The 23,611-nt window shown below is 45.9% G+C and overlaps 1 protein-coding gene across 1 annotated transcript; it reads left to right on the plus strand.

Annotated features, from left to right (window-relative positions):
- On the plus strand, positions 1-23,262 carry OTUD7B (OTU deubiquitinase 7B). Its single transcript, XM_087704950.1, has 12 exons — positions 1-105; positions 10,783-10,924; positions 11,377-11,547; positions 11,735-11,977; positions 13,559-13,660; positions 14,060-14,187; positions 14,485-14,597; positions 14,974-15,101; positions 16,215-16,364; positions 16,595-16,709; positions 17,345-17,429; positions 18,348-23,262. Exons 2-12 carry the CDS (start codon positions 10,840-10,842, stop codon positions 19,668-19,670), a joined length of 2,643 nt encoding a protein of 880 aa, XP_087561076.1. The 5' UTR covers positions 1-105; positions 10,783-10,839; the 3' UTR covers positions 19,671-23,262.
- Positions 23,263-23,611: the final 349 nt, after the last annotated feature.

Raw genomic sequence — 23,611 nt, forward strand, 5'->3', positions numbered from 1 at the left:
TTCCTTCCGGTCGGTCTCCGGGAGGCCATCCGGCCAAGGTTTCGCCTCCCGCTCTGGGCCTCCTCGGGGCCGGGATGGCGGCGGCGGCGGCCGAGGACGAACAGGGTAAGTGGCGGGGAGCCGCCGGCTCCGCGAGCGCCGCTTCCCCGCTGGGCGTCCCCAGCCTCTGCCCGTTCCCCGGGGCCCCCTCGCCCCTCCCCGCCCTCTCCCTACCGGCCGCCGCCTCCCCCTGTCCTCCGGGCCTCCCCCGAGAGTCGGCTGCCTCTGCCGCGCTTTCGCTTTGGGCCCGCCGGGGAGTCCCCGCCGAAGGGCGGCCGGAGTCGGGCCCCGCCGCCCCTGGAGTCCCCCCGGGCTCCTCTGAGCAGAAGGGCGCAGAAGGGCCGGGGACGCTTCTTGGCCCCACAAGCCCTCGCCCGGTGCCCAGAGGGCGCGATGAAGATTGTGGGGCGGCTGGAGATGACCCAGAGCTGCTTCCCGGAGGGCTTGCGGAGGAGCCCCCTCCCTTCCCATGCACGCCAGGCCTCCTTGGCAGGGGAGGGGGCGGTGGTTCTGGTGGGACGACGGTCCTTGGCTGCCGCCCCCCAGGTGCCCCAGGGGCTGTTTCCGGTGGTGCTCCAGCAGCAGCAGCAGCCGCCTGCCTAGAGGGGGAGATTCCAGAGGGGTCTTTTCCCCTCTTTGGACCTGACTGCTCTCTATAGACCGTGCAGCCTCCTCCCCGCAATACCTCCAGCAAGCGGATCCGGCCCACTGGGCAGCAGGGAGTGGGCCTCTGTTCCTCAGCCGGCGGGTTGGAGGGCACCCTAATAAGGGTCTTATTCCCCCTGCAGCGAACCTTAAGCAGCCTGCCAGGCGCGGACACCCAGCGTGGTCCCTTGCGGTTGACATGATATGGGAGGACAAGGGGAGAGTGGCTTGTTTTCCGCCTGTGCAACTGGTTGGATAGAGGGTCTGAATTGGCTTTTCCGAGCGAACAGCCTCCCTGGCCAAAATAGGTGCTGTTGGAGATGAGTGTCCTGTGCTTTGCAGCGACTGTCCTGCAGAACAAGGGCGGCTCTAGCGACAATTCGGTCCTTGGACCTCTGTTACCGATTTCCACTGTGAGGAGGCACGTAAGGGCTGCGGTGCTGACTCCCAGAAGACGAGTCCCTCAAACGATGTTGCTCCTGGAGGTGGAAACCCCCTTTCCTTTTGCCTTCAAAGGAGGGAGGGAAGTGCTGGATGTGCCCAGTTGCTGCCTAGGCAGTTGGCCTTTCTCTCCCTCCTGCCTCTGTCTTCCTGGGAGCAAAGCACGCGTCTTCTGGGCAAGGAGTTGGGCTCTTGGCTCCTGCAGTCTTTGGTAATGAGGGATGTGATGAAATCTCGGGGCTTGGCTAGAAAGATTTCCGTGCCTTTGGCAGATGAGCGCCTGCCCGTCAAGCCCTGTTCCTCTGAACAGAACACACCCATCCAAACAAAGGCTGCCTAGGAGAGGCCTGGCTGTGGGAGTGGTGCCCGAGAGAAGCCAGTCTTGGCATAGGGCTGCTCTTCAGCCGAGCGGCATCCCAGGCGCCCTTCTGAAAGAAAAGGGCCTGGCCAGGAATTTCCTTAGAGTGAGTCATGGGGCTGAGGTAGCCAGCTCAGCCTGGCCTTGGCGCCTAGCAGTGGTGGCTAGCTCTTGGGGTTTGGGGCAGTGCAGTCTTTTTCCACCCATACCTAGAAACAGGATTGGGATCTTCTGCATTTGGTGCCCTGCTGCTGCTGCTGCTGCTGAAGGATGACAGCCGTTCCTTCTCCTTAAGCGGCTTCCTTGCACCAAAACATGGCAGCTCCAACCTCTGATGACCTGGATCCTTTTTCTCTGGGTTTAGCTCCGCCTGCAGTGCTGAAAACTGGTCTTGGGCCCATTGCAGGGTCCTTCCAGCTGTCTGGTGAGTCGACAGGCAGAGCCGGAACTGGGATGAATCCTTTGTCCTTAAGTTAACCTCCCCATTCCCTGGAGATCCTGGATGGTCCGAATTCCTTGTACCTGTTTCATTCAGATGACAAAGTGTGAGTTCTGGGTCAGTTCCTCTTCCCCGTTTCTCCGAGTGCAGTGATGATTTCAGGAGCAGTGGAGGTGTCAACTTTCGCTTTAACCTCTGGTCTTGCTTGTAGACTAGCTGCTTCTGCCTGCCTTGTCTGTCAGAAGGCTCAATATTTTCTTGGTCCCGTTGACCTCCTGATCTTGGCCTCTCTTGTGTTTCTAGCAGCAGTCTTCCAGTTGAACCCCTTTGTACATTATTGATCCAGCCTCTGGCTCAGGCTTGAGAAGACACTGAAATAAACTGCTAAGAACTCAAGAAAGCAGCTGTGTAGGGATAAGCCTCCGTCATGTGGATGATGATATAGTACTACAGAGAACCTGCTCTATTCTCTCTCCTCTACCTTAAACAGTTTAAAGCATTCGCTACTTAATTGCACCATTCAAAACAGAATAAATGCTGAAGTGGGAGGCATCTCTACCATTTTAACTGTGGAGGATGAGAATTTGGTAGGGCTTCTTTGGAATCTCAAGAATTGCAACCATTTTTGTGCTGACTCCTCCACCTCATAGAACAGAAATTTCTACAAGCAGTGAGAACTTCCATGCATCTCTTGTAAAATAACAACACTGTACAGAGTTAGGAATTATTGTTTAAAATTCCTAGGCGCAATCAATGAAGATTGTGTAAGTATCTGGGTTTTTTAAAACATCTATTAATGCCAAGGCAGATGTGTAAGTAATTTCAAGATCAGTGCTTATTTTGTGGAAGAGGAATGTCTGGTACAGATGGCCACTTCAGCTGAGTGGCACATTTTTCTCTGCCATGTGCCAGAGGCGAATGGGAAGGAGTCTGTGGATCCAGCTGGGCAATAGCTCTTATCTTGGAATCTCTCCCGTCCTGCAAAGCCCCTGGGCCCAGCTGGCTCCCTCCCACAGCCACTCCAGTGAAGCAGGCCCAGGCTCTGTGCTTTCGTAGAAGGACCCGAGAGCCCAGCCCCTTGTGGCATCCAGCCCTTTCCCCCCTCAGCATGCCATCCAGGGCATCCAGGAAGCACCTCAAGCAGGAAAGGAGGGCAAGAGCAGCCCCCTCCTGCTCCCATTCCCCAGGAACCTGAGGGGAGGCCGCCTATTTCCCCCAGAGTAGCTGCCTTCTTTGCTCCATCCTTTTTTTTTTTACTGAGGCAAGAAAACAAGGCTTTTCCACGAAGGTGTCCTCCCCATAAAAACCCCTCTCTGATGGAATTCCTATTGGCTGAATGGATGTCCGGAATGGAATGGAATGGAAGTAGGAACAGGAGCAGAAGAGAATTCTCTCTTAGCCAAGGGGGATTCGGCACACAAGGGATTTGTCTCTGGTGCAGAGGCTCCCGGTATGAACATATGAACAGCAAGTGATAAATCGTGATCATAATCATAAAATACAATCATCTTGATATATTTCTTTTAGGTAGGAAGATTGCCAAGCATTTTTGGTTGGTAGGTAGACAGACAGACAGACAGACAGACAGACAGATAGATATTCACTAAGGTCTTAATAAAGGCTTTATACTTTTTGTTTTAACATGTATGCAAAATTGGCTGACATTAAAGACTGAAGAATCTGGCTGATAATTATGCCTATCCATTTAAAGATCTGTTACATACTTTTACCGCTGGCCTTATGTGCATTGGCTGCATTGGTGATGTTCTCTTTCATGGATAGACTGTTCCAAGTATCTGCATGTTTTAGCCTTGTCACCTAATTTTAAGTTTATTTTTATCCATGCTGCTTGCTATCTTCCCTACAAATCATAGTTGCAAATAACTGAATGCATAAATAACAGAGGGACACTTGTTTTTAGGTACAAATTGGTATGGTAGAGTTAATAGCCTGAAGATTGGAATTTAGGCGATGGGTTAGCTTAGGATGTTAAACCACAATGATTTGCAACCTATGGATGGCGTCCTTAGCCTCCCCTGGTCCAACTTCTTTAACATGAGCTATAGGACACCTGAGATTATTTGACACATCTTTATGATACGACTTCAGGGCTGCCATTGGATAACGCGACTGCATAGTCATCCCACTTGTACCTTGGGGTATATTTACATCTTGGGACTGCTGCATGATACTATATCATTTGCTTTAACCCCAACCAACACACCAGGGGTTTTCCTGCCTCTCCTCTGTTGGGGAGTTATGGGGAAGGATTGGGTCGTAGCAAGTAGGAGGGCCCCGTTTCCTAGCTGTATAGTAACAGTTTTACTTGGTGCATCTATATTTATTTTATAGCAGTTTATTTGTTTTTGTTTTATAATGTATGCCACTCAGAGTCATTTGTTGAGAAGAGTGGTTATAGAAAGCAGATAAATAAAGAAATGGGCCGATCCTCCTTCGTATCCCTTTTCCTTTAACCTGGCATGTGATTGGCAGCAGAAGGAGGAACCAATGGTCTTTTCCCCCCTGAAGGCAATTATTGCTAAAGCCATAATGTGAGGGGGGTGGGTGGGAGTGGAACTCTTCCTCACCTTTTCAATCAGCAAATGTGAATTTTTCTAGAGTTGTCCTCTACCAAAGAGCCTCTTCGACGTTTGATGCACAGGAATTTTCGATAAGATGCAACCTCACAAATCATCTTTCCTGCAGAAAACTAAGAGAAAAAAAACAGCCCTCAGCTTTCTGCCTGTCAAGAATCTTTTCAAAGCTCAGAAATAGCTACTCCTAAAGAGGGGAGTCAGCAAGCCTCACAATTACGTCCTCAGGAAGTTAGTAGCCTTCTTAAACCTTTATAAACACATTTCACCATTAAGGATCTCCTGGTTTATAATACTGTATCCTGTTTGGCTGTTTGGCAATACATGGATTGGAATTAAAGCGCTGCCTGACTGGGAACATTTTTTTGTGGGTGAAGGTTGGATACCGGTGGGATTGCAACAAAGGTGAATGCTTATATTGGGAGCGCTGCAGAGAGCGTTGCTAAATTTGCAATTGACTGCTGGAGGATGGATTTAAAAAATCATGGTAAGGGGCTGTAGATGCAACCCCCACATTTGGGCCAGGCTATATCTGATGCACCTAGATAAGGAGAGGGGAAGGGGAAATGATTTGTGGACTTAGGAAGAAATGTATTTCTGAATAGCCTTCAAGATCAGACTTCATTGGATCTTGTGCCGTGTCTGCTTCTTAAGATGCTTAGCTCTCCTTAGCCTTTATCTCACCCACGTTGTTGTTGCCCTCCTCCTCCTCCTCCTCCTCCTCAGATCAAATATAAGTAAATCTATTTTTGTTATTAAAAACCTACAATTCAATAACTGGCATTGAAGAGAACTAAATGGAAAACTTTTGGCAGTACTTGCCATTTTACGTGGTGCCCGTATATTTTGCATTGTGCCTGCTTTTTGGCATGAAAGGTGAGGGGAAATATTCACAATTTATACATAATTTTGGCCAAATTGAAAAAAGCCTGATAAATGTGTATCGTTTCCCCGTTGTGATGCAGAGGTTGTTATGAAGTTGGACCCAATGGGGTGTGGACTTCTCCACCCTCTGTGAAGTCATAAAATGTGATCCATGAATCATTTAACAATTTACTGATTTATACAGAGTCACAGGTAGGTTGGAATATGCAGCTGGAATTCCATGAGCAAACATTCCTGCACCCATTAAAAAAATATATATTATATAGGTGGCTTTTAATCACTCACTTAAAAAAATGTATCTAATAATTCTTTGGCACATTTTCTCTGTGTTTAAAACTACAGTTGCTGGTGAGAAAAGATCTGTACCCCGTTCTTATTACAAAGAATAATAGTCCTTTATTTCCGGGGGACAGAATCTAACCTTTTCTGTTTATCTGGAAGTGCTTCTTCCTTGGAATAGCTCAGGCCCATCTCCCGTGTCTCTTGGGGCGCATTTCTCTTTCAGGGTGCTTAATGTGCGCCTGTTCAGAGCTGAGTGGAGTTGGTGAAGTCACGGAGGGTCTTGTGGGTCCTCTGAAGTTCCAGGAAAAGGGTGTCATGTGAGGTGAATCACTTGCTCTGGAGCTTTGCGCAGGCTCTGCCGAGAGGCCCAGAAAGGCTGCCAGATGCTTTCTCAGTCTTGCTCGTAGAAATGGCAACCTCTGTTCTTCACCAGGCCGGTCACACGCCGTCTGTCTCTGTGCTTCAAGTTTCCTGCTGTTAAAAATGGGCACCAGGAAGCTTTGGTTTGCAAAGGCCTGTGCTGCCCGAGGGGGGGGGTGCAATTGGTCTTTGTGAAGTGATTGGCATCAAACCCCCCCCCCTCTCTCTGAACCAGGTAGAGACTCCTCCTCCCTTGTTTCTTTCCTGCATAGCAGAGCACCTAAAAGACCTGTCCAGAGGAGGCTATTTATAACGAGGCTGATAATATCTGTTACATGCTGGGCATGAATGTGCAAATGCACGAGCCTTTCGGTGCTGGTGACGGTGCTGTTAATGCATGGCAGTTTGCTTATTTTTCCGTTTGGGAAGAAGCCCTGCTATTTCAAGGAGTTCTTTGAAAGAAAGGGGGCATTTGCCATTTCTCTTGCTCAAGCTCAGCTTTGGCAAACGTGGAGAAAAAGAAACACCCAGTTTAATTACATTCTTATCAGTCTTTTCTGAGGGAAGAAGCTGTGCTTAAAGTTCAGGAAAACTCTCAGATTAATCTTAGGGTGCCGGTTTTCCTATCAGGGATATAGAACAGTGTTGGAACATTTTTCATAGTAGTAGTTATACTGTCCTTTGGATTGGATCCCCAGCCCTTTTGGGGGGGGGGAGGCAGTTTGTGGTAAATAAGTGAGATAATGAAATGGCTGGGAATTAGGGCCATGCCCTGCTAGTCGCTTTCCCAGAGGGGCCGTTCCTCCATCCCTTGCACCAAGATGGCCTTGCCCTTCCCTACCACCGGCAAGACTCCTTTGGTGGATCTGGAAGCATATTTTGGAGGCTGCACCGTAGCTGAAGAGACGCTGAGTCTCTTTTGAGTTCCTGAGAGCCCAGGGCCAGGCTGCAGTTGCAGGCAGTCATTCGTGTTTGAAGGGAAACATTACTGGTCCCTGCTTGTCTTCCCTTTTTCTTTTCCCTTGCTCGTTCCCTGGATATAAAGGAGCATTGTGGAATTTGTCCATGAAATTCAGTTTCATTCCTTCTAGGAGGTTTGCTTCCTGTATTCTTTCTCTTCTATTCCTTTTGTCAAAGATGGCTTATTTTAAACTAATTACCCTAAATAGACCTTGACTTACTGCTATATATGAACTGTAATTTGGGTTTTCAGAATCCAGAATTGTTTCACATTCATATTAGTAAATCCGAAAAGAACACTTACTCGGGTGTGCTCTTGTGAAATAGCTCCTCATGCATAGAGGTCGTTGCTGGGAGATAATAGCAAGCGACTGCAGTGATTCGGTTATGTGTTTTGGAGAATCTTGGGGGCCTCAAGACTGATGGAACTGCTGATGGTAACTGTAACCATACTTAAACTCAGACTAGCGAAGGAAGGAAGGAAGGAAGGAAGGAAGGAAGGAAGGAAGGAAGGAAGGAAGGAAGGAAGGAAGGAAGGAAGATTATTACAGGACTGATGATGCAGATCATACACACATTGAGCTTCCAAGCTTGCCTGCACAAAGGATGATTGGAAAAGCTTAGGGCTCACTTAGTATGCAGTTACGATACTTGATTTTTGGGGTTGCTTTTTCTTCAGAAGTGACTGGTAGTTAAATACCGTCAGGGGTCCCAGGCTTATACAGCTTTCAAAGAGGTTATTGGAAGAACCCCTCCTTGCTTCGGTGGCTTTGTTTCTGATTGGAAGATGAATTAAGACTAGAGACTTTAGCACAGGTACAAGAAGATATATTCCTTTCAATAGCAGATCAAGAGCCGAGGTGGCGCAGTGGCCACTTTAGCCGACTCTGATCTGCAGTTCAGCGGTTCAAATCTCACCGACTCAAGGTCGACTCAGCCTTCCATCCTTCCGAGGTGGGTGAAATGAGAACCCGGACTGTGGGGGCGATATGCTGCCTCAATTTGCTAAAAGAAATTGTAAACCGCTTAGAGAGGGCTGAAAGCCCCATGAAGCGGTATATAAGTCTAATAAATAAATAAAATAAATACATCATTCTTCTTGAATCTCCCAGGGATAGTAATACCTGGTTTTAAAGATGGGGAAATTATCTTATTATTAAGATCTTCTCCTAGCCTCTTGGAGTGTCTTCTGTTTAAGAGTCAATCTGAGGTTTTGTCTAAGCAACTTCTAAGGCAAGGTGACCCAATTCTACTTTCCTTTTACTTCTCTATTATCCAGCCTAAAAGACAGAGCTCCGTGCTGCGTATTGATAACATTTTCTTCCATTCAAAAGTGTTACAGGGAGTGGCACAGTTTACTCTCCCACCAAAATCTGCTGCTTTCTCCCATAGAGCACTTTATTTTATTTTTTTTACCATTGTGTAATGTTCTAGGTAGGTAGCCACTATCCCTATGGCAGAGGTAGCATATTCTTGCTATCTTAGCATCAGCATTGCCCCCTGCTAAGTCACTGGGAATGGTGCCTGCTGGTTTGTTTACCTCCTACAGATGAGATTAAAACATAATTCCTGTGGATGTGCAAATTAAGGAGTGTCAAGAAAAAAGTGATATTTTTGCCTTTATAGATGTAAAGGTTTTGGCACGTTCCTATCTCCTCTGTGTACCTACCCCACACCCAAAAAATCTGATAGTCATTTGAGGTGTTGTTTTTGATCCAGGGATATAGCAAGTCAGGCATGACAAAAAGGCCACACCAGCAGATCCTTTGCAAGGGATTCTTTGCTGCCCTCTTCTTTTCCTCTCTCTGGGCCTGGCTGGAGAAGAAAGCTTGGACTTGTCGTCAGTGGGGTCTTTAGAGACAGCTAACCCAGGAGGGGCTCCTTGGCAGGGGCACTTCTCTTCTTCCTCCTCCTCTGCTTGGAGCTTGAGAGTGGGGAGGGGGGAAGCACCCAAAATCACGATTCTTAGAGTTTTGTTAGGGTTTGCCCCCCAATTTAAAGGCTGAGGGCAGATTGCAACAATGGTTAATAAAAGCAACCATGGAAGTATTTCTAATGGGAGATATCAGTCAGCAGCCTCGCCCACCTATCATTCCCCCTCTGAATCTTTCAGTACTTCTCCCTTGGTTGCGCTGGGCAACAGGCAGGAAAACATTTCTTTCCAATTACTTTGGGAACTTTGTAAGAGGGGGAGTGGAGTAAGGTAACATGTTTTGGGTATGTGGGTGTGTATTTGAGGCAGAGCGGCAGAGAGGGCAGGAAAATGCTGATTATAAGGCTGTGGAGCAAACTACTTTCTTCTATCAAGGATGGTTTGGGGGGAAATTTGAGATTGAAGTTTGGCAATTGGCCGGGCAAGGACAAGAAATTAATAAGGACTCCCTCCCTTTTCTCTACTACTTTTTCGGATTTCCAGTGCAAGGGTAAATCTTTCTTTCTTGGCAGACCTGATCAGCTGTAGACCACTTATAGTGCAATTTGCCGGCTGCCTAAGCAGGGTTTAGCAAAACAGTCTTCAAGATTGCTATTGGGTGGTGTCTTGTGAGGAGTGGAGATCTCCTTATAGCAGCATTGTTCATCTTTTTCATAGCAAAAATAACCAATGCAAATGAATGTAGTTATTCCAGTAGAAATCTGAATTAAAAGCATACAGAAATATTCTTAAGGTTCTTTCTGGTGTGAACGGCCTCTGAAATTCCACTATAGGGAGAATGATCCTTTTGGTAAGTAAGGACAGAAGTTCTAGAGAACTTGCAATCCATTGGAAACCAATATCCATTTGCCTTTCTGCCATTCTTGCTGAAAAAGCCGCCTCTTTCTGCTAGTTTAAATTCATGTTTGATTATTGGAATCCAATTTATATTTTATGGAAATATCTATTTTCTTTCATTTTAATTAGTGTTCTTGGCCTTTCGAAGCTCTTCCAGATGCCAAAGTTATTCTTGCCCAGTAGAACTGAGAATACAAGGATGTCTTTATTCGGTGCTTTTAAAATTATCGTTTACAGCACTTGTTTTGCAGTTTGAAGCATAAAGTCTTAAGAACTACAGATAGCCATTTAGTATTGACTTGTTTAGTGACTGAAAAGTAACTTTGCAATTCCACATTTACGACCTTCACAGATGTGTAAAGAAAAAAAAAAGCTGGAGTAAGTGGAGTAAGGACAAGTATAGTTGCAGTTTCACTTAGCGACTGCTTTGCTTAAGGTTGCCTGTCACTAAATGAGAACAACCTGTGTTTCATGATGGGATGTGCGTACTGACCATTCTGCCACTGGCTCTTTGGCAGGTGGCTTAGGCCTGAAGCAAAACCTTGCCCAGAAGTGGAAACGGTGCTCCTTTATCTGGAGTGGAGCTGGGTCAGGCAACTCTAGCTAAAGCATCATCAGATGCGGGGAGTAGCAGAATCTCTCCTTTGTCTATTGATTGGTTGCACTTCTATGCTGCACACCTAACTGCTGAAATAACTCTGGGCAGCTTGCAAACAGAGAACAATTAAGATTAAGGAAACAGCTAGAAAATGAAGGCCAAGAGGGTGGAATCCAGCCTGCCAGCCGGCCCCAGCATAGGCCACCCCCATCGGAGCCAGGTTTGAAGGCCCACCGGAAGGCCGAGTATTCCGCCCGTCCCCTTGTTGCTCCAGCCTCATGCTGCAAAGCGGGGCTTCTGTCTTGGGAGACGATGCGACTTCCTTGGCCTCCCACTGAATCGAAGGGGCAGATCTCTCGGATGACCTTTGTAGCAACCGGCCAGACTCCACCTTCTCTTTTTCTTCCCTAGAGTGAAAAACTGTCCCGGCTAGATGTCCCTGCAGTTCCAGCCACCTTCAAGGATTTCATGACCCTGGATATGGATGTCGTCCTCTCGGATTTTGTTCGCTCAACGGGGGCAGAGCCGGGGTTGGCAAGAGACTTGCTTGAAGGTAAAAACTTCAGTTTGAAGATGGTTTCCACTTTTTACTGCCACCCTCAACTCTTGCCTTTTAGTTATTTCTTTCTGAGTTGCAAAATGACGCGGTCATCTCAGAAAATGCCACAACCGGCTATATATGATTATCTACAGCTCACCCCAAAGCTCCCCGTCTTGAGGTGGGGGTGCGTTATAGGATTTTATTCTATAGTTGGGTATCTCCTAAGTCTCCGTCCGTGACAGTTTCCCTCCTGTGAAATACTTACGCTTATGATGATTCCCTGAATGGGCAGAAAGGGCCGAGTGCCTCTGTTTCTAGAGACTTAGAGAAAGCAGGGATAAAAGGCTGAGGTCCTTTGGATGATGGTGGTGGTGGCCATGATGATTCCCAAATTCTCTTCTGAAGGGAAAGCGGAGGTTGGCTTGGCTTTTTAAAACCTGCTTAGGCTCCTTTCCTTTTCCTAGGGAAAAACTGGGACTTGAATGCTGCCCTGAATGATTTTGAGCAGCTGAGGCAGGTCCATGCCGGGGTCCTGCCCCGTTCCTTCAATGACGGTCGCACTTTCAAATTTGTGGAGAAGGAGATTGCCCGGAGTGTCCGTCCGCAGCTGCAGCGCCAGGATGATGTAATTCAAGGTAAGTGCCTCTCCTGGTGCTGGAAATGCTTGCTTGATGGCTAGAGGCACCCTCTGCTCCCCGAGGAAAGCGAGTCGGCACCTGCAGGAAGGTGGTGGTTTTTCCCTGCCTTTTGAGTTCCTGTCGCAGTCCGGAGAGGACAAGGATGCCGCCTCTGCAGCCGCTCCCCTTCCTCTTCTGTTTCCAGAGAAGCGCTTGTCCCGAGGCATTTCCCATGCCAGCTCTACCATCGTCTCCTTGGCTCGCTCCCACGTCTCCAGCAATGGCGGTAGCGGTGGTGGCGGCGGCGGCGGTGGCAGCGAGCATCTCTTGGAGATGCCGATCTGCACCTTCCAGCTCCCTGACCTGAATGCTTACAGTGAAGACTTCCGGAACTTCATTGAGCGGGATCTCATTGAGCAATCGATGCTGGTGGCACTGGAGCAGGCTGGTGAGTAGAGAGTTGCTGCTCTTCGGAAAGGAGATACAAAGGCTTAACCTCTCCTGGGCCTTCCTGAGGATTGCTTCCTGGGCCTGTAAGAGCCAAGCACCAGGGTGCTTCAATTGAAAATGCCCCAGAACCTACATCAAAGAACGGCTTTCGTTTTCAGTCCCTGCTGACTTAAACCATCCTCCATTCTGCGCAGGTTCAGAATTTAGCATTCTCACTCTGGTTCCTCTTTGATCTTTTAGGGTGTGTTTTCTGGGGTGGGAATTGGAAAATTGCAGCACATGACAGCATTCTCAGAACTAAGAGGAGGAAAAATACACCTTCTGGAAATAACACAATCTCTCACACATTAATGATCAGCATCACACCTTATATTTCTTCCTGGAATCTCAGGGATCTCTCTCTTTGCTAAAATACTTACATAATTTGGAGAATCAACGCATTTTCCCAACAAACTTTAAATTGGTTAATGCTGGAGACTGGTTCAAGTCGGAGCTTTCCTTTCATCACAAGGTCTTCTGGCTTACCCCCCTTGAGGTGACAAGATTTAAGGTTACTTGGGCTTTAAAATTGTCCATCTTGGAAAAGATGTTCAGGCAGTTTCTTGTCTTGCAATCAGGAATGCCTTTATGTTGCTTTCAGGCATAATCTGCTATTGCTTAGGAAGACAATGATGTAAACCTCTAGCACCCGTGTGTGTGTGTAGCAGAAAAAGGATGATGTATCCAAAAGAAAGGATGATGTAATATAGATAGATCCTGTATCCAAAAGAAACAGACAAAATGAAAATCCTTTTGCTTTCCTCAGATTTGGTTTTATCTCTGTTGCTGTGTGGAATTCTGCTGCTCAGTGACAGGGGGGGGCTTGGCTGTGCCGCATGCCACCGAAATGGGAGTGGCTGGTCTGTTTAGGAAGGCTGGGGGCTGAGGGCCAATCATGCCTGTTTCCAACGCTTTCTCTTGGAGGACGACGGAGGACCCGGAGCTGATCTCCAGCCTGTTAAACAATTCCAGAGAAAGCAAGGGGTTTGCAATCAAAAGCTTCTCTTCTCCTGAGCCTTCTGGTAGGAGAGAGTTCTTCTTGAGAAATGCTGTTTTGCCTGTCTTGCTGGGCTACCCTGATATTTTGTTATTTCTTTAATCCCTTTTTTAAAGGAAGCTGGGGACAGTTATTGCCATATTTAAGGCAAGATCAAAAGTTTTGCTCTAGTTATAAGGGAAAGATTGCTCTGGTTGGGTTTGCTGCTAACTCTCCCCCTCGTCTGTTTGGCTTTGTATGACTCAGTCCGGTAATCTTCGTGTCCAGTTTATTTTTAAGGTTCAGCAGAGTCTTTCTTTTTCTGTCACCGCTTTTGTCTCTCAAGTAGCTGTTGTAGTATAGTAGGCAAGAATCACAGTTTTGTGACTCTCCAAGAAATTCTTCTTTCTTTCCATAATAGGCGAGGAACAACTCATTAAATGCAGAAATTAGGCCAAATGAGGATAGCAGTGTGTACTTGAAATGCTCCAACGCATAAAATGCAGAACATGTGTTTGTGTTTAGTATGTATATACACACGTGTCGGTTCTCCCCTTGACCTAGGTCGTCTGAACTGGTGGGCCAACGTAGATCCCAGCTGTCAGAGGCTGCTTCCCTTGGCAACAACGGGGGATGGAAATTGCCTGCTTCATGCTGCTTCACTAGGTAGGATCTTTCGGTTGTGAAATGCACATTTATTCTGTGCATTCCTTCTGTTGCTAGGCAGCTGGGCCCTGGCGTCCTTTCTTTTTCCTTCCTTCCTTCCATAAGCAACAGCTTATGATGTTTACACTTTCCTGGTAAAAATGACAAATACCTCAGTTACCCCAGGATCTCTTTGAGTAACCTTTTGAGCCCTTTTCTCAGGCTGCATGTCCCAAATTCTCCTCCTCCTCCTCCTCCTCCTCCATCAGCTGGGGTTCCTGGGTGCTATAAGCCACCAATATTGTAAACCAAAATCAAAGCATGCATGTTATGACCTAGGCCCAATGGGACATGGGATTGGGCCCAATTAAACACGCCTTCAAAGGAGGCTATTTCTTATTCCCTCCTGACCACCTCCAGGTATGTGGGGTTTCCATGACAGGGATCTGATGCTCCGCAAATCCCTTTACGCCCTGATGGACCGAGGGGCAGAGAGGGAGGCTCTGAAGCGGCGCTGGAGGTGGCAGCAGACTCAGCAAAACAAAGAGGTAACAGTTTGGGGCGGCCTTTGGGGACTGGTTCTCTGCTTTGTTCCAAAAAGGGGATTCTTTAGCCCGAGATTCAGCCTTGGGTCCCTTTGGAAGCCTCACTCTCTCAACTGTCAAAGACGGGGGGGGGGTCTCTTTTCTAAACACCTAAATGCAGCAGCAGCAGCTCCTCCTCCCAGACCAGTCTTGGGGAATAATCTTGAAGTATAAACCCTTCTAAAATAGGATGATCGAGAGGAGATGTTTCGTTTGCATACAGATCCCTTACTCTCTTCACTGTCTCTGCCAATATTATAGTCTGGCCTAGTATACACAGAAGAAGAGTGGCAAAAAGAGTGGAATGAGCTAATCAAATTGGCTTCAAGCGAACCCCGCATGCATTACGGCACCAGCAGTGGGAACTGTGGCGGGTAAGCAGAACATTTCATTAAGCAAAATATTGCAATGCCCAGGACTTCAGCTATGGGTGGGTGGGGGCATAATTATGGGCCCTTAAAAAGGTGCTCAAATGGAAATAAATGTGCTTGTTTGTAAAGGCGCATGCGGCAGAAAACTGCACCTGGTTATGCCACCTACGTCAATTCCCACCAAATGGCAATTTATGCCTGTCTTGGCCACGTATGTATCATAGGCCGGTCTTTATACCAAGGGCTGCTGGCTCCAATCCGTAGTGACTGCCTTCTTCTAAGTGACACAGGAAAGGGGTGTGTGATACAGTGATTCAGCATGCAGAACGTTAAACATTTAGTCATCTCTTCCCCATGCTTTTTGGTTTCTTTTCATCAGGGTTGAAGGATCTGAGGAGCCTGTGTACGAGAGCTTGGAAGAATTCCATGTTTTTGTCCTTTCCCATGTATTGAAGAGGCCCATTGTGGTTGTGGCAGACACGATGTTGCGAGATTCTGGAGGAGAAGGTAACAGTGCAATGAGGTGCATTAAGAAAGTGCGGCTATGATCTGCCTTGGTAGTGCCAGTTGCTATTTTCAGTATGCTGCTTATTTGGAAAGAAAAAGGCCCCAAGTAGTAGTAACTCTTGCAGTGGGAAGCTTCTGTAAAAGACTGTCGAGACGCAGTTTCCATTGCAAATGATATTGACATTCAGGGCTGCTGGCTGGAAGGAGTCGAGACAAGGGAGAGTAGAGATGTAGAGTAGTCTCAGTGGTTACTTTTGGTTTCATAGTAAAAATTGAAAGTTTTCCATAGTTTACTTAGTCACTGAATAGAAGGTTTGGAAGAGATCTTACAGATTATTGAAGCGTCTGCTCAGTGTAGAAATCCCGTATGGCAGTATTCCTTACAAGTGGCCATCCAAGTACCACTTCAGGGCCTCCAGCAAAGAAGGGCCCACCCCTCCCCTGGCAGTCTCCTGAATAGGTTCCTTGAAATTTGAACTCCCTGGTTTCTGTCCCGTCTTCTGGAGCAATTCTGTATAGTTCTGTCCCATCTTTTCCATTGTAGCCCTTCAGATACTTGAAGAAGACCGCAATTATGTTTCCACCTAGTCGTCTTCTCCAAGCCACAGACGCCGTTGCCCCCAACCATTGAGAGGGTCTAGGAAACCCCTTCTGCAAGGGAGGCTGGAGATCTTTTCTGAAAGTCCAAGGAACAAGAGCCCTTTCTGAAGAGCTTGGGACTTTGCGTCTCTTTTCTCCATCTGTCCGTCCCCACCATCTACTTTTCTTCTATGTTCTGAGAGGTTTCCTGTACCGCTGGACCTCTAAAGTGCTTCCTGCATCCGTTCCAGGAATTCCTTGTCATCTCTGATAAGCTTACGGCCTTTTCTCCCAGGGAAGGCACCAGCCTGCATGCAGCACACGCATAATTCTTAGACTCTTCCAGGAATAGATCACAAAAGCAGTTTATTCTGTCTCTACATCATTTAGTGCAAGTCCTCCCCTCTCTTGACCTTTTCTGCCAACTTCCCTCAGCAACTCCCTGCCGGTGCACCCATTCTCTCAGTGAGGATGATGATGGTCCTGGTAACTGAGGAGCGAGGTTTCACCAGAGGCTTCTTTCTTTCTTTCCAGCGTTTGCTCCTATCCCTTTTGGTGGCATTTATTTGCCTCTGGAAGTTCCTGCCAGCAAGTGCCATCGTTCCCCATTGGTTCTGGCCTACGATCAAGCCCATTTCTCAGCCCTGGTGTCCATGGAGCAAAAGGAGCCCATCAAGGAACAAGGTGTGCACAAAACAGGTTGCTGCTCCGTTAGCCTTTCTTCTCTCCTTGCTCTCCGTCTTGGACCCTGCAAAAACATCAGGCGGGGGGGGGGAGTTCTGTGATCCCCTCGCAGCCCTTCCCATTAAACACATGGCTTTCTTCTCCTGGTAGTCTTCCTGCTTTCCCAACTCCAAATTCCGTTTTTGGGGACCTTAAGGAAATTGTTTTTTTTCCCCCCTTTTCCAACCTAGCTGTGATCCCTCTGACAGACTCTGAACACAAACTGCTTCCGGTACACTTCGCAGTGGATCCTGGGAAAGACTGGGAGTGGGGTAAAGATGACAATGACAACGTCAAATTGGCAAGGTAAATAAAAGGAGAGCTCAGTGTGGAAGAAATGTTGAGTTTCTACATTTTTGGATTTCATATTGGAGCTTGAAAGGAGTAAGGGAGGACAAACAGACTTCCAGAGAAAGAAGTCTCTTGGCAAAGAACAGTATGGAAATGGAAGGTGGGAAGAATCGTGCAAGAGAGGAGAGGTTAGGTGCAGGGGGAGGGCTCGGGGCACCATCGGCCTCTGGCCCTTTGCGCCCACAAGGGATCTGAGTCCAGCCCACCTTGAATTCCGTGGGCTCCTATCTGCCGCCTGGCTCCTTTGACCGTTAGCAGTTGAGGTTCTTGTAGAGGGGCTTAGCTGAGGGGGAAAAAACAACCAACCATTTGAACCGCCTTGACTCCTGATTTTCTGTGCTTGGCTTTAGGCTGGGAAAGGGGGAATTGCTAACCACAGAGGCAGTCTTTTGAAATATGAATTGGAGTGAAAAAAAGTGAGGAAGTCTATACTCCTGTTTTGAAATGTACAATAATTTCTCCAGGGTATTCTTATTTATTTGGAATGTTCTTTCATTCTTGGAATTGCTGTAAGATCCGGGGACAGGAGCTCCGATGTAACTCAGTGGCATCGTTTTGTTTTTGTTTTTGACATGGTCCTGCCTGTTTAGTGTGACACTTTCACTGGAAGCCAAGTTGCATTTGCTGCACAGCTACATGAATGTAAAGTGGATCCCTTTGTCTTGTGAAATGCAGGTAAAAAATGTTAAGGGAATCCAAAATCCATGTCATGGGGGGGATACTTCAAATTATTTTCCTGTTCTCCCTAGAATTGGATTATTTCAGCTGTCGAATCCAACCCCCTCCCCCTTGCTCTGTTCAAGAATCCACTTTAAATAATCCTCAACCAATGGCCACCCAGCCTCCTCTTGAACATATCTCCCCCACCCCCTCTTGACAGTTGCTTTCAGTGTGCAACAGGTTCAGGAAGGGGTTTTTTTTCTTCAGTTTTTTTCAATGAGAATGTGCCTTTCTGTAACTTAAATCCATTATTCTCAAGAAGACAAAATAATTGTGCTAAGCAGAATTAGATGAAAGAGGCCTTTGCACTGATGTTGCAAAGGTGGCTTGTTTAGCAAGCAATGTGACCATTTGACTTACATTCAGTATACTATGATTTAAAGAGATTGATAGACTAAAGTTACCCATACACTAAAATGTGTCTTTATAAATCCTTACTTGAACCACGGTTATCTTTTCTTTCTGGAAAAGGTGCTCCACTCTTAAGACAGATCCACTTTACTGTAGAACTAGGTGATATGGAACAGCCCCTCCTGACCAATCCCAGCCTCCCCTTCCCCTGGCAGTGGGAAAGTTTTCTTTAACGCTGCACAGCCGCCTTTGGCGCAGGGTGGCGCAGTGGTTAAATGCAGCACTGCAGGCTACTGCTAGATCAGCAGGTCAGCGGTTCAAATCTCACCGGCTCATGGTTGACTCAGCCTTCCATCCTTCCGAGGTGGGTAAAATGAGGACCCAGATTGTTGGGGGCAATATGCTGACTCTCTGTAAACCGCTTAGAGAGGCCTGAAAGGCCTATGAAGCGGTATATAAGTCCACTGCTATTGCTATTGCTTTTCCTACGTCTACCACTACGTCTCTCCGTTCTTTCCCTAGGCACCTCTTGCTCAGCCAGAGTCTCCAACGGCTTCTGCGGGGGATGAGATCCGGTCGGCTGCAGACTCGGGGGATTCAGATAAGGAGTCGGTTTGCAGCAGCTCAGCAAGCAATAGTGGCAGCAGCAAGGCCAGTAGCAAGGATAAGGAGAAGGAGAAACCAAAGAAAGAGCGGGAAAAGGACAAGGAGAAGAAGAGAGCTGATTCTGTAGCCAATAAACTTGGAAGTTTTGGGAAAACTCTGGGGAGCAAGCTAAAAAAAAATATGGGCGGGCTGATGCACAGCCGGGCCGTCAAAGGTGGAATAACCAATGGACAAGGGGAGACCTTGGAGAAGAAAAAGAAAGGCTCCATAAAAATAAGGAAAGGAAGTAAGGAGGAGGCGCCTTCTGGAGACTTTTTGGGTCTTCCAGAGAAGTCAGGTCCAGCTAAGACGTCTTCAGAAAAGCAGCCCGATAACTACAAATACAGCAGTGACGTCAAGCTGAGTTTGAGCATCCTACGAGCCACCATGCAAGGGGAGCGCAAGTTCATCTTTGCCAGTCAGCTGAAGACCAGTCACCGGCACCAGTACCAAGAGGAGATGATCCAGCGGTATCTCCTGGATGCGGAGGAGCGCTATTCTGCAGAGCAGAAACAAAAGGAGGCCGAGAAGAAGATGGTGGCACTGGGCAACGGGGGAGCTGCCAAAAAGATGGACTTGGAAGGCCATCCTCTCAAAGGAGAAGAGACTCTGCTGAACTCCATGGACCACCCAGGACTGTCGCCATACAGTCTCCAGAGCTCAGATCTGGCCACGGTGGGTACTAAAATGTCCAGTTTTCCCACTGGCCACTCAGGAGTCTTCACCATTCCCCGGCCTTCTCCGATGAGCAATGTGGAAAGCACCTATCCTCCTACTTACCAAGATGGCCGAAGACAGGTGGCTGGAGGCCTCTGTGCTCCTTTTCCCTCTTACGCTACGCTGCCCCGGCAGTGCCCGCAGAGCCGTTCCCACCTCTCCCAGCAGGTGGGGCACTTCTGTGCCACAGAGATGGATATGCCACCTAGTTATGCGGAGGTGGATTGTGAGGGCTCTTCCTGCCCAGTTCTGTCCAGCAATGGCTACCCAGAATGCACAGAGCCAGATGGCGGCTCTCCAAAGGTTGTGCAGGGTGATCGAAGCAAAGCGTGGCTGCTGTACAGTGTACAGCAGACCAAATGCAAACAGCCCAACTGCAGTTTTTATGGACATCCAGAGACTGGGAATTTCTGTTCATGCTGTTACAAAGAAGAGCTGAGACGCAAAGAACAGGAGAAAGAGACACTGATACATCGGTTCTGAAGAAACTGAAAGATGTGCGTTTCATATCTGGACCCGTGGGATATGGGGAATGCAATAATTTTCTCTACCCCTGTTCCCCTCCCATTAAGGGGAAGAGTTGGCCAGTTGGGGTTGGTAAGCTGCTGGTGGGAGTGGGGGAACCAGAGCTAGAAGCAAACTCCACATTGAAGAGCAAGGGCTGCTAGAGTCACGTGTTGGGGACACATTACTCTAGGGTAGGTGGGGGTAGAATTCAGGGAGGTTGCATTTTTGTGCAGGACTGTAGTTGTTGAATCAAGCAATTCCTCTAGACCAAAGCTTTGAATTCCAAGATTAGAGAAAAACAATGACAAAGGCCTCTTCTTATTTGATCATCCTCCAACATATTTTTTTTATTTTTATTTCAAAGGGATTAAAATGAGCATCCTCAGATTTTTCTTAATGCCTGAAATTTGCAGGCTCTTTAACAGCTTCATGTCTTTTTTATGACTATTTTTATGTCTCTGGGGCATTCTGACACTGCACAGGGGCCGTGTTGGAAAGGAAGTATTCTGGAGAGAGAGTCGAGTTCAGTTACCTCCCTGTTCTTCTGACGCTGCCTCCTTCCAAACCACCCATCTTTTCCCACAATTGTCTGGTCTTCTGAGCATGCCTGTTCTAGCTAGTCTTAGCTTCAGTTAGTTAGAGATGGGCTCCAGAGATTTATTTTTTCTTTTAAGTATATATTTTAACATTCTTGTTAGGAGCCGAATGTGCTAGGTGGGAAGGAATCAAGTCACGGTGTTGTTTGTATTGAGGAGAGAAAGTTTTAATTTAAAAACGAAGCTGTTCTTGATGGAATCAAACTACTTTAGTAGAATTTTGGAGACCAGGAGGGAAATCAGTGGGGCTTTAATAAGAGCAATGAACCACTGCAGGCAGCTTTGAACAGGGAGAGATGAAAGGTGGTAATGAGGCATCACGGCAAGAATCCTTAGCTATCTGATTTTGCTCCAGCTACTTTTAAAAGCATCAGAAGATACATCTGTGTAATATTTTCTTGTCTGCAGAGAACAACTTTCTTCCTGTCCAAGCTATTTTATCCCAGACTACCTCTGTTCTATATAGAAAAAAATCTGACTTTGGGGGAACATAAGACAGAAATTATTCTTTGTTCCTTGCGGGTTTTCTAATGCAGTACATTAACTTCCCATCACCTCCAGCCTTCAGAAATATTGGTATATTTTAAAAGCACCTGATTATTCCCACTTTTGGTGTTGCAGCATTTGTTGCAAATATTTTTCCAACAAATAAAGAAAACGCCCTCCTAATCAGATATTTCACATAGACGTATGCCAGTTATGTTTTGACTGAATTTTGAGTGGTGGATAATGTTTTTCTTTCTTTCTTTTTTGGCTCCTTTGGGAGTATAAAACTATGCAATTATTTTCCATCAAGAGCTGCTGAGTTGGGACAGAGAACTGCAAGTGTACTTAATATTTTAAATAATAACCCAATACTCATGGCTTTCTTTAATACTTCTTGCACTGCCTTAACATGGACAGTAGCCCAATATGAAATAACATGGCGCTTTCTTGTGTCTTTCCTAGATAATTTTATTTGAGAAAGGAGCACTATTAAGAGGCAAAAGTGTATGTATTGCTCTGTGTTAAATTTGTCAGGATCTGCTGCATGATATAAAATTAAAGTGGGGCTGGCAGAAAAGCTGAGACACACAAGATGGATTTGCACTCACAGCTGATAGTCCATCCACCCCTCTGGCTAAATGCTGTCATGGAAGATGAAAGATTCCTTAATTTCAGAGCCCCATAATAGGGGAAAGGTGGTGGTTTTTTTAATCCAGGATGTGCACAGGGGTAAAATCAGGAGCAAAAGAAAAATAAAACCATGTATTTCTCTTGTTAGGCAACATAAATGTTTACATTGTGTTCAGAAATATAATTTCAGTCTTAAAATTTGACAGTAGGCGGACATCTGGAGATTATAATTCATATGACCTGAAAACCCAACTCGGGATGTTCAATTTTGATATTTCAAGCAGTTTTATGGTTTGATAGCCTAAAAACTAATTTGAGGAGGAGCTTGTTCAGTTGGCTGGTGGCTGTATAGAGTAGCTGAGCTCAAAATAGCCTTTTTAAAAAACTACACATTTCTTCAAAAATTAACTATCCCAAATCTATTTTTATGAGGGCAGCAGCAATAGTGGTTGCATTCTTATGATTCTCTGTGTCACTTTTCAGTGCTGGTTGTTTAAGATGTTTGGTTATCACAAGAAGTCCTATCCGTGGCATTGGACTACTTTGTATTGGATCACTTTCGCTAAATTGAATGTCACCTCCAAAATTTTTGTTTGGAAATGCACATGTGCTATCTGGAAGACATGATATATGCAGAATCCCCTTTTCCCATATATTTTTTTCCAAGTAGTAAGACCTCTTTCTAGAGATCTGTGTGCTTTCTTCTTTTGCTTTTCCAAACTGGTAACTAGTAACTTTGAGATTGTACCTTGACAGTTTGTTGCTGATCACTTTCTAATTATAACTAGTATTATAATTATTATAGCAATTGGGTTCATAGATTGTAGCATTTTTGTACATCAAGATAAAGTGAACACTTTAAAAACCTCTATTTGAAAAGTATTTTTCTATGTACACACCAGAATTTTAATTCCAGAACCTCTCCGCCTTAGTAACAGTGAATTCTAATTATTTAACTTCTGCCTACCAGATCAAGTTTGAATTGGTATAGTTGTTCACTGACTTTCCCTTTCCCGACCCTCCTCCTATTTTTCTGAAAGTGTAGGTTTGTTTCCTTTATGGTGAAACAGCACTCTTTTTTCATTAAAAAAGCAAAGGCTAAAAATACTATTTATTGAAAAAATAAAACCATCCCCTTTTTATTCATTGTCTATGCAGCTATAAATTGAATGCAGTGGATATATTTTAAGGTACCTTTTTTAGCCATTATTTTCTTGAGCAGAAATATAAGCAGATGAGTTTCCCAAGCACCTTTTTCTAATTTAGTAGAAGGGACACTACAGTAAAGAGTTTTTCATAGAAAGGCAAGTAGGGGGAGAGGTTTGTGGTCTTACTCCCCCTGCTGGAGGAAAAAGCTCATGGCATACTCTGAGAAATTTAACAATTGGTTTTTATTCTCCCCCCTTTCCCTATGGATATATGGATGCGCATAGGCGGAGAGAGACCACAGATCTCTGAGGCAAGGCAGGCATTGTTAGTGATGTGGATTCTGACAGACACTTGTGGGACTCTTCAAATAGTTAAAATTGTTTTAATATTCCCAGTATCCCCATGCTCAAAATAAACTTTTCCCATTTTTATGCACAATAATGTTTTGCACAGCAAAAGAAAAGGCCTCATTTTGGCTTCGGTTCCTTTATGATTAATTCTGACATTATGTCTCAATTTGTTTCATTTTAGTTTGACAAAAATAGAATGACCTTAAATAAAAACGCCCAGGGTATAACTTTAACCAGCATGTAGAAACTCTATAGAAAGGTTTTCTGTTAGGTTTTTTTCTGCTAGTTGTCTAAGAATTAATTGACGTGATTTAATTCTCCAGTTGTTGACAATAAAAAATATTTTTAAAAAATTTATTTAATTGCATTGTTGTAATTTCTGTTTACTCTGCTCCAGAAATGTCTTCTTTATGTGTTACTAGGTAATAATGTTTCTAAGAATTAGTGCGACTACCGTAGCCTTTTAAGCAGGAGGAGGGTGAGCTGATGCTCTTCAGGTTCTTTTCTACTGGGGAGCCTCTTTGGAAACAGGTTCCCCCCCCCCTCCCCTTGTCTGCAGATGAAGAATGACTGGGATCTGGTTTAAAATAACAATGGAGAATATTTTATCTTTGTGAATCCACCATTTCTTGATGTTTTGTTTGTCTATTTCAATTGTTTTTTAAGGAATATACAGTATATAGGAATAATCTTCCAAATACTTTAC

This window comes from Thamnophis sirtalis, unplaced genomic scaffold, assembly GCF_051295495.1.
Source record: "Thamnophis sirtalis isolate CommonGarterSnake01/CBP01778 unplaced genomic scaffold, rThaSir2_p1.2 scaffold_2, whole genome shotgun sequence".
NCBI lineage: Eukaryota > Metazoa > Chordata > Lepidosauria > Squamata > Natricidae > Thamnophis > Thamnophis sirtalis.

Coding starts and splice junctions, on each gene's coding strand:
- OTUD7B (XM_087704950.1), top strand. CDS start 10,840: ATGACCCTGGATATGGATGTCGTCCTCTCGGATTTTGTTCGCTCAACG. Junction 10,925..11,376: donor GGCAAGAGACTTGCTTGAAG/GTAAAAACTTCA, acceptor TCCTTTTCCTAG/GGAAAAACTGGGACTTGAAT. Junction 14,598..14,973: donor AGCAGTGGGAACTGTGGCGG/GTAAGCAGAACA, acceptor TCTTTTCATCAG/GGTTGAAGGATCTGAGGAGC.